Source organism: Astyanax mexicanus, chromosome 4 (assembly GCF_023375975.1).
Source record: "Astyanax mexicanus isolate ESR-SI-001 chromosome 4, AstMex3_surface, whole genome shotgun sequence".
NCBI lineage: Eukaryota > Metazoa > Chordata > Actinopteri > Characiformes > Acestrorhamphidae > Astyanax > Astyanax mexicanus.
The window spans coordinates 38,455,751-38,467,138 of NC_064411.1; the positions used below are offsets into that span (position 1 = coordinate 38,455,751).

The 11,388-nt window shown below is 43.5% G+C and overlaps 1 protein-coding gene across 1 annotated transcript; it reads right to left on the reverse strand.

The window, feature by feature from the left end:
- Positions 1-654: 654 nt before the first annotated feature.
- Positions 655-9,991, reverse strand: inhbab (inhibin subunit beta Ab). The gene is made up of 2 exons (XM_007236561.4): positions 8,613-9,991; positions 655-2,649 (listed from the first exon to the last, which is right to left on the reverse strand). Exons 1-2 carry the CDS (start codon positions 9,106-9,108, stop codon positions 1,850-1,852), a joined length of 1,296 nt encoding a protein of 431 aa, XP_007236623.1. The 5' UTR covers positions 9,109-9,991; the 3' UTR covers positions 655-1,849.
- Positions 9,992-11,388: the final 1,397 nt, after the last annotated feature.

Genomic DNA, 11,388 nt, shown 5'->3' on the forward strand with positions numbered 1-11,388 from the left:
CCAAGAGCAGGTCATCTAGTCAACCAGGTAATGCTGATAATTGAAAACATAAACATACTCAATAAACTAGCTCAGCTACTCCGATTTGACAATGCTGGCGCAATGCTGGTTCAATTTTTGTATTCATCGCAGCTGCAGTATATGATGCTCTTTAATATTACAATACAATAGTGCTGGGTGTACGATAGGGGAAAAGAAACATTTTTTCAAAAATGTTCCTGCTTTAACAAGGGGGGAACTGCGATGAGGACATGTCCCGAGCACCCCCACTATAAATAACTACGCTTATTCTTTACACAAATACAAACTTATAGCTTAAGATCTCTTTCATATCTTTTTTCAGTTTCAACCATTTTTGGATCCAGGATGCAAGTCACCAGTAAATACCTTTGCTGTGCCTGATGTTAGGACTCAAAAAGTTTCAGGTACAAAGCTGGTTTGAAGTCAGCTGGAAATTCAGTCCACATGAAGCACATGTGCATTGACTAAATATACAGAATTATGCCATTTAGTTGGAACCTTCAGGAGAAAGCATGTACCTAAAACTGCACCCAGTCTCTGAGTTTTTACATTAGTCACTCTAGGTCATTTATGCTCACGTGAGTACAGCAAAGAATAAAGGTGCAACAGAAAAAAATATTTTTACAATGTAGCTTTAATAGTGAAGCAAAGAGTATGCTGCAAAATAAATTAGATATAAAACATAACAAGCACATTTTCCATTTGTACAACAATGCATTTTTTCATCTCATGTCTGTACATACAAAGTTATCATTTTTAATGTCCAAAAGCATCCTTCAGTATAAAGTCTTTTGCTTTTTTCGAACAAACGCAGTCATTTTTCACAGAAGTCTATATTTTGCCTTGCTGCAGAACAGATATCTCCACTGGTTCTGTCTCACCAGACTGTGTGGTAGCTGTAAGAACATGGCAGTGAACAAACATATGGACAACAGACAGACTGCAATTGTGAATACATTCTACATTGAGAATGTGGAGGCAATGTTTAAAGAAAAGTTTAAATCTGGATTTTTTTTGTGACAGTGATACATTTAGTTGGCCACATATTGTTGCTAATTTCAACTAGTACCACAGTCAAGCTGGGCTTTTTTGTAAAGTTGTTTTGAAAGCTAGTAATGTATATGCTCTTTGGTATATTCTATATATGATCCGAATGTACATCATATTGTTGTGTGGCTGATATGATAAGAATGTTGTTTTTAGTGCAAATTTTCATCACTTTTCAGCAACATTCATAAGTTATAGGAAATTAATATAATTAATAATAATAACAACAATAATAGCAAAAATAATAATAATTATAATAATAATAATAGTTTGGCTCCAGTAGCTGGTCAAACTACTTTTTTCAAGTATTTATCAAAAAAGGAAAAGAAATAAAACTCTTTTCTCATCGGGAAAGGATGCATTACATATTTAAAAAAATTGTAAAAAATAAAATGAATGGGGAAAAAAAAACGAACATCCAATGACAACACTCAACAAGTTGCATAGTTCGTTTTTCTCGGGTTCATACTTCCGAGATATACTTCTCTTTATTGCAGCGCAGAGAACATGGAATGACATTTTTATCTTAACCATGCACCCAATCCCTCCCTCAACCCCCCATCCCTTCAGATAACAAAAATATATTACGTTTTTAAGTCTTCATTTTTACATTTATATGAAAGTGCCACAGAGAGAGAAATCACTCAAACCAAGAGTCCCCAACAGAAGGGTCCATAAACATACCACAAGATAAATTGTCTGAGTCAAAAGACAAACGTGGGCTGCCGCAGACTACTAAATCCGCCAAGAAGAAGGTTCATTTCAGGTTCTTGACAGTGCTTTATGAGCAGCCACACTCCTCTACGATCATATTCTGGATGTCTTTTTTGATGATCTTCTGCTCTTCGTTGTAGTATAGCATGGACATGGCGCGGAGGCGTGTGGGCACACAGCACGACTTGATGTTGGTGAAGGGGCTGTAGCCACGCATGCGGTAGTGGTTGATGACGGTGGAGTGGAATGAGAGTGCTGAGCCCGTGATGCTGGACACGTGGCTGGGGCACTCGCCCTCGCAGTAGTTGGCGTGGTATCCGGAAGGCGCGATGATCCAGTCGCTCCACCCAATGTCCTTGAAATTGACATAGAACTGCCGCTTGCAGCAAGTGCGGATTTTGCCGTCGCATTCCAGGCCGCGTTTGTTGCGTCGGTGAAGTGGGTGATCCTCTGCTGGTCGCAGTGCCACCATCAGGAAGGGCCGGTGAGACTGTTCTTTCTCCTTTCCTTCGCCTGCCGAATATCCCAGGATGGGCACAGCTCCAGCACCAGCACAAAGCGGGCAGGACACACGCAGCCGGAGCTCAGCGGTGCCCCCTCTGTCCAACAGCTCCTGGACACTGCGGCCCACGGGCAGGGTGTGCCAGCCACTGCGCCGGGCATCTACAGTCTTCTCAGAAACCACCTCCTCCTGCTCCTGATTGTTTGGACCCGGACTCCGAGCCTGTAGGAGCTGCAGTGACACCTTCCCCTTTCCACGAATGCCCTTGGCCAGCTTCAGGAACAGCCAAACATTGGCCTGCTCCACTACAGACAATACACCATTGTCCCTGGAAATGTCAAATTTTACGATGTCAGGAGCATCTCCTGCAAAGCATAAGAAAGAGAGAGAATTAGCTCTTAAATCAGAGTGAATTACATTTGAATCATGTTACATATATACATAAATGTACAGTTGTCCTTGGCCAAAGTTATATCAATTCCTTATCCCTAATCAATCCCATTATACTTATTTTTGCCATATTAAATTAAGACATTTGATGCATACCAGTAATCTTTAAACCACTGATGACTACTGATGTATATATTCAGAAAAAATTACTTAAATTAATTTAATCAAACTCCTAATGTTGAAAGATTTCCACTCCACCAAACTGTAATAATCCTTTGCTGCTGGTTTACATTTACAAAAATCCAGTGGAATGAATCAAGTGCAAGTCAAAGGAAGCCAGTCAGAAATGCTATTTTTGATTGTTGCTTTAGAAATGTTATTCATATACCATTGACCCGATACAAGAGGCAGAGGGGGAAAATAAGGTCATGGGTCTCTGCCGACCTGAGGTATGCATTTAAGAACTAACGAGGACAACAGTTCTATTGGAGGGGGATGTCTGTGTCAACATACCCCAAGATGTCTGAGCGATGAAGCTCTCCAGAATTACACTTTACCAAAGACACCCTTTAAAACAATTATCTGCATCCAAACTAGAGATTTAGTCAATTGATTTACAGTAAAATTGTACTAATAAAGTGGTATTTGTTGTGTGTGTTGGAGGGCAGCCAAACGGATGAGAAACAGCTGAATGGAATCAGGACCCCCAGGGGGCTTAGTAAACCGGCATAAACCAAACGCTCTCTCTCTCTCTCTTTCACTCTCCCTCTCTCGCGCTCTCTCCCTCTCCCCCTGTGAGAGTCAGAGTTAGGAGCTTTCACAGTCGTTCTCCACCATCTGCAGTTCTTCGTCAACACCTAGCCCTTCTCCATAAAAACATTTCCTGCTGCTAAAATCCTGGCACTCCATTTGTGTACATAAAGCCTGTCATGTTATGACAAGGGCCTTCCCAATAACTCGCACATGACTGTGTGCTCTAAGCCCGCTCAGATTCAGTTACCACTGATGATTTATTGATCTGTGATACTGGTTCTCTCTCGCGCCACTCTCAGCCAGCCAGACCCCACCTCCCAAAGAATAGCTGCTAATTCAATTATTTAGTCAACATGTCTGAATAAAATACATGATCTGTTATCTGATATCGGTGGACATGGCCCACGCACACAAAACCTTGTCGCTTTTAGACCCCGCTCCCCGCCTTTCCGTACACGTCGGACAGACACTGAAATGCCTAATAATGGGAACACAGGTGAGATGTTTTACCAGGAATCTGTGATACTTTCTTTCACCTTGTCATCCAATACAGCGCTAAAGAAAAGAGCTCTATGAAACTAAAGGAGGATTTCCTAAACCTCATTCATTCATTATTCAATTGCAACAGGTTGTCCAGCCACTTAGAACAATGTCCGAATGGATTTCGCTACTCCCTGCAGAAAATCTGGCATGATAAGCCACTGATTACATTCAAGACTTTGTGCTCGCTCACTGACCTACACTTCACTTCAAAAGTTTGAGGACATCTTCCCTTCTTTCAGATTTTTCTCAGGCTACATTTTGGTTCTTTCTTCATCTGTTCTCTAACCAGCAAAGATCTGGTAAGATTAAAACATCTTTTTCATTATATATAAGGACTGTTCTTTTAACTAATTTGCAGTGTGTGACAATATCATATCCATCATATCATATGGGCATCAGCAGATACTTGCTTTAAAGCTTGAAAAGCACAAAAATATTAGTTGGGGGTGCACCAAATTGAAAAGTTGTGGAAAAAACATCTGTCAAATACTTAATATTAAACATGTTTTTCATTAATTTCACAATTTTTTATCATTAAACACCTCTAAACATTTTTAACGTTTAAATAAAATACCAAAAAGCATAAAGTACAATATAAATAATTTAATAAAAGTATAAAAGTGCTTTTTTGTTTGTTCATTCACACGCATTCACAAAATATTTAAAACTTGTTTAATATGTAAAATCTGGGTATAAGAAAACACTGCAATCTAGTGGCCCAGGTTAAAACACAACACAACATGAACCACTGTCTGTCACCAATCTAATAACTAAAATTGAATACAATATTGCAAAACAAGGTTTTCACGAAACAATATATCAGTACCAATATTTTCTTACACTCCTAACTGTGCTTTCCACAAATCTCAATTCCACATTCCGAAACCACTTCAAACACGACACCAGAAGTTGTTTTTAAAATTTAAACAAGGATGAAGTGGGCCACTTTTCCTGTCCACGACGGATAACGCTGTCAAACACAGCTTAGTGAAAGATCGAGTGTCACAACACTAATGTTGGACTGACTTCTCTCAGCTTTAAATTTCCATGACACTCTCTGTGACTGAAGGAGACACTGACTTCTGGCTCCTTTTGATTCTACTTTGGGAAGTGTTAGCAGCAGCGTCTGAAGCGTCAGTGGAGTGGCCACTACCAGACATGCTGCCCCACAAATTCTTATTCACTCACGGGGCTAACAGAATCAGTCATAATGACATTTATCAGCAGGGAATGGTATTTTTTTGCCATTTTCAGGTTATTCATGATCTAAGATAAAACTATTGCCTAATTTTTTTATCAATGGGTGCAAACACACAGGCCACACCACACAAACTAAAATGATGCCACAGGAACCTCATAGACTGTTTTACTGTTTTTATCTATTTACAGATGAAATGCCAGCTCGGTTTTATCGACATTGGACATCCTGTTTGAACAAGATTTGACATTTGAGACCATGAGTTGGACTTTATGTCTTAATCTAACAGGGCCTGTTCTGTTTGTCCTCACAAACAGTGAGTTTGCAATTGCAGAGTGTGTCCACTAACCTGTGCCCTTTGCATCCTCTTGCAGGAGAACCCTTTAATAACCCGTGTGTCAGGGAAAGGGGCGGACAGAGGTCATCTGTGCCTGTCGTCACGTAAACTCAGGGACGTGCCCCTGCAACTCCCACTGAACACACTTTGACCAGCCCCTGCTTATCACAACATGCTGCCTTTCTAGGCCTATAGTTTCTCTATGGAAAATGAGTCTACTGACCAACCACAATCGTGCACTGCTTGTTGTGCTTTCTTAGCCACAACTGACGTTTCAAACTAGATCAAAGAACCTGCCAATTGTTCCTGTAGAACAGTGGAGTCAAACCTGTCCATATTGGGCCAGTGTGTGTCCATATTGGGCCAGCAGCACACCTGATTCCAAATGTGTAATCATTTGGGCAGTCTTCAAACTGATGACATGGATTCCTGCATGGCTGGAATGAAAATCTGCAGCCAGATTGGCCCACAATGGACAGGTTTGACTTTAATTCAAGTCTGCCTAAAACTTTCTCTCTCAAGAATAAAGCTTCAAAGTTCATCAGATAACAGAATAAAACCATGGGATACGTAGGGTCAACTGCTATTCCTGGTCATTCAGACTCCCTGCTGTGTTGCAGGACCTCAGCACATGGCCAGGCAGTAGGCCAAGTCCTCCAGAATAGGCTGTGTCTTCTCCTCAAACCCTGGTTCAAAGGTGCAGGTTGGATGGGCAGGCAGGGGCATTGTGAAGCTGACCTATTATTACTGGTCACTCTGAAACCCCTTACCCTTTTCATTAATGAGCAGGCAGCTTGAATAGGCCGGTTTGAGTGCAGAGGCCGCACAGGGTGCAAGGGAACATCACAAACAGCTGTGCAACAAGCCGCTCCAGTGTCTCTCTGGCCACAAAGAGGACAGCCCTGACTCGTGGAATGTTGAAATCTCATTAATGATGCCTCTGCTTCATTTGTGAGAACTAAAGATGAGTCTCACTCTCTCTCATCTCTCTCCATATCTCTTCCTCTCTATCCCTCCCCTTTTTTCCTTTTTGTTTCAGTAGGCGCAGACACTTTGAAAGAAACCCCCCCACCACCACCACTTCCCCAGGCCTGGCTTAGGCCAGAGTAATTATTGGGGCCCATATTTTGATGAATAGAGTAATTATGTGCAGCAAACAACCCTGTGTGTTTGTATGGATTCCAACCAGTCACCCCCCATGCCCCCAGTCCCGGGTGCATCGTTAACACCCTCCGATCTCATAAAGACGTAGTGGGGTCCTCTTTTTTAATCTCAGGTCCGTTGAAAAGGGCCTATTTATAGCCGCGGGCCATTATGCACGTTTATGTAAGCGAACGGGAGCGGGGGAATGCGCGGTCACATGCCTTTGTGCACACAAAGATGCAATTAAACGAGGCGCCGTAGCAGCACCAGCAGCGTTCGTCCTGCAGATAGAAAACATACATGACTGCCTATCAGCAGCAGCGTCACCAATTGCCACCAGGCACTAAAGATAGACCCGCCTTGTTATCTTTAGAAATGATCCTCTGCCACCGAAACGGCTGTTCGCTCCACAAATGAGTTTCTGTCAGTTTGATGCCACAAGCTCATTCATTTGCGCCTACTACAGGGCCGGGTCTGATAGGATAAATGGCGATGGCCTTTTTTGTAGGAGTGTCATATTGATTTGTGGCTCTGTGACATTGTTATAAATAAGTCATGAGGAACCAATTAAAAATGGAATGCCTTCGCAGAACCTTCCCATCCCACACTATCTCTGGCGAACCCACTGGGACAGAGTAGGGCTATTAATGGCTGCTGCACTGCATTCTGCAAGCCTGCATGCTTTTCTTTAATGACCGGTCCCTTCGATTCTGAGGGCAGTGAAGACATCCTCCCTGCCTGTCGGCTACACTGTGATTAGAGGGGCATCACTCAGCATGTCACATACAGGGGTGAGCACCTTGCAACGGCAACCCAGCAACTCTAAAACAGGCAGAGAGCCTTGTAGAGGGCTTACCAACTTTATTTGGATTTCTGCTGTAGGTGCTTATCTTGCCTTTTCTTGAACTCTAAGCCAAACGTTCAAGGTAACCTTTTCCTTTAGCCCTAAACCAACACCTAACCCTCAAGCTGCTGGTAATCAATTCAAGTTTCACCAGCACTTGTAAAGCCAGAGGGGGGAACATCAGAATAAACTGTTACCAGTCAACCAGTCAAATGCCTCGGTTCATGTTCTACAGGTGGGCACAGGTTAAGCCCACTCCAATTGTCTGTTTCCTCACGGGCTGCATTCCTTAAACCCAACAACAGATCTAAGCTCTGTCTGGAAATTTAACCCCACATCTTTAGACCTCAAATTTACACCAAGCTGGAATAGATACAGGTCGTGTTAAAAGGTGAGACCCTCACATGAACTCGTTGTTAGAAGTTGTTGAGAGGGAACAGTTCCTTTTGCATATCGGTAGCCGAGCACAAGCTTTCAGACAGAGTTTCCTGGCTGCATTTTCCACAGCTGGGCAACATGTGTTCACTTTTGCAGCCTTTTGAGCCATAGCAATCTCTCATTTTTCCTTTCTCACAGTCTCATCCCTGGCCTTTTATTCTACCGAGTATATTTAGAGAGTGTCAGAAACAGTGATAAGTTTAGTCATTCCTATCAAACATCGATCCAACAGACTATTATATTCTTGTAAATTGTAGTTGGGAAAATAAGACACACAATACATAAACTATTCTGGGTAAATTTAAGTTCATATTAAAGCTTCTCTGTATGTACAAATGATCCTAAGTTAGTTCTTTTAAAATCAGTGTTTCTGAACACTGGCTAATTCCCCCTGCATTAACGCATCTCATTCAACAAGTCTGCTAATTAGCTAATTAGAATACCTTTTCAGAGGAGCAAAGGAGCAGGGCAGGGGGGCACTCTTGGTCCAGAATTAGAAGCCAGCACTTCTTTTATACTTCAGTTCGAGTAACTATCATTATGAATAATTGAAATACAACTTTCACAACTATTCTAACTTAAGCAGCATCTATCATCAAAGTCAATTCATGCAGTCTTCTACAGGGACAGTCCCTGGGTGTGCTAACTACAAAACTCAAATTTGCACAAAACCCCAACTCACCTGGTTCTGCAAAGGTGATGATTTCAGAGGGCTGCTCATCCTCATGCTCTCCAGTCTCCTCTCCCTCCTCCTCGATCTCCACAGTGCCGTCCCGGGCCACTCGCCCCATGTGCAGCTTGCGCAGGGCATTGAGCAGGGCGGCGCGGGGCACAGGGTGGCTGATGTTGGGCCGTGCATTTAGATGCAGCATGCTCAGGATGTGCCTTTTCACTGCCTCCACCATGCCAGACTCTGAGGCTGTTGGGTCCTGCTGCAACTGGGCAAGGGCACAGGATGGGCATGGGGTGGCCGGGCTGTCCCCCTGCTCTGTGTCCCGGAGACCAGGCTGAGGCTCTTGCTGCTGCTGGTGCTGGTGCTGCTGGGTCTGGCTCTCCAGTCCGGCAGGAGTTGGGGAGCAGCGACCGGACAAGCAGCCAGACAGCAGTAGCAGCAGGGTCAGTGCCAGGGCAAGAGAAGAGGAGGAGGCAGAAAAGGAGGAGGAGGAGAAGAAGGACATCCTGGCACGGGACAAGAGGATGGTCAGATGCGGCCACAGTCTCACGATCAACACGTCCCGGAGTTTGACCGGCTGGCTCCGCTGCCAGCAGCAGCAGTTGACAATTGCCCGTCCAGCCTGTTTTCAGAACTGAGCAAGTGTGAAACAAGAGGCACAAGAGCTATAATAATCCTTATCTGAAAGAAATGACCATGGCGATAAGAGCAAAAACGAAAAGGTCAGTCAAGATGCGGTGGTCCTGGACAAGAGTGAGTGTCCTTGATTGTAGTAGTGGTAGAATTGCCTCCGGAGGGTTCAGGCTTGGTAATGACAGAGCTGGCTCTGCTGGAGCACCTCTATGGCTTTAGTCCTGGGTCCTTGGTCCTGGGTCCTTCTGGTGGCGCTGGCCGTGGTCCTGATGGTCCTGGTACCGGTTCGAGGTCCTGCCGAGCTTTGGACAGCAGAGGTGCGGAGCAGTGGAGAAAGCTGACTGAGTGCAGCTCACTGTGCCGGAGTTGAATGGTTTTGTGGAAAGTGGGCAGGGTTAGACAGTTCTCTGACTCTTTCTCTCTCTCTCTTTCTCTCTCTCTCTGTGTCTTCACTGTGTGTACCCTCTCGCTTTCTCTCTCTCTGTAATTATACCTTCCTCCGCCTGCTTTCCTCCCTCTCAGTTTATTACTATCTTCCTCACTACTTCTGAGTCACTAACTTCTACTTTCCTTTTTTTCTTCACTCTCTCTCTCTCTCTCCTCAGCAACTCCCCCGGTAATATGTGTAACAGTTTTTTTCCCATTCCCTGGCAAAGAGTTCCTAACACTCACGCGTGCATTCTCTGTCTCACTTCTCTCCCATCCGTATCTCCCATCCTCTCTCTCTCTCTCTCCCTCTCTCTCTCTCTAGGCATCAATCCATCTGCTGCTGTTCTGCATGGTGTTTTAACACAGGGTTGGGATGAAGCAGTGGGGAAGGCGGGGGGGGAGGTGTGGTAGTAAGGGGTTCACATGGCTCTCTCCACACAACACACATGTGCAAACACACACAGACTCATTCATGATCTGTGTTGCCCTCTCATTCTACCTCACTCTCTCACTCTTGCACACACATACACACACTCTTAGAAAGAAGCACAGCTTGGGCATTTCCTCTACCAATGGGGGTGTTCTCTGCACCGAATTAACTACTCAGCATGATGTTATCATAGGCCACATGGCTCAAGCCACCAGTTTGCTACATATTTAACATTTAATCATTAAACTGAGAGTCTGACTGCTCTGAGGACTGACGCAAACATATGTTATGTCACCTGTTGGACTTTGCTAAAAATAGCTTGACTTCCAGCCCGTTGCTCACGATGACTAGAGAGAGACGTAAAGCAATGGAGGAGAACCTGTTTAGCCAATTAACACTCCACACAGATAGAGCATGGTGGCCAGTCATCGTTCCTCACAAACGCATGTCATCATGTTAGGCGTGATGCTTAGTAGTAGAACATCATCAACATGACACCTGAGACACTTCCACCCCTGCTTGCACCACAGCTCCAAAGAGATCTCAACAGGAGGTCTAACAGAGGCACCACAGTACTCCCTCTTGTGGTTACACCCATTGTACATCCATTGTAAAACCATCCTCTGTGAAAACTTGATGTCTATCAAAGACAGGGAAAAATGTAACATGCATGACACCTTCATTAAATGATGCAACCAAGACAGCCACTTTGTTATAAGCTATGTCAGTGCATATGTGAAATCCACAATAGCCAAGATACACTTTGCAACTTTCACTTCTTGAAAGGTTTTGAAGGCTGAAAGCTGGAGTTTGGGGGTCTTTGATAGCATGTACCAGCATTCAATGGACATTGTAAGCTATATCAAATAACAGAGCAAATGTGAGATCTATATTGGTATTACCATATAGATAGAGATGCAGCGATACAATAACTTTGCGCATCAATCGATACCCAAAACCAAGAGACTAAAGTCATCAGGATTGTCTTAAATATTACTTTACACAGATATAAGTGCTCTGAATTGCTATTAATTCATAAAACAATTAAAAAAATGCAGGAGCTTGGGACAGCATTCAAATAAAAAAAAAACAAGTGAACAACATAACGCAAGTAAAACAACAGATCTGTTTGTTTTTGGACATTTCATGAACTCTGTGACCCTGATCACTACTCTGTGGCAGACTGAAGGACATGTGTATTGACATGCATTGGATGGCTGCTATGGAATATAAAATGTAGTAAGATTAATTTTCCGGAAACTAGTGTAATTTAGCTGTTTTTCCAAGCTGGAT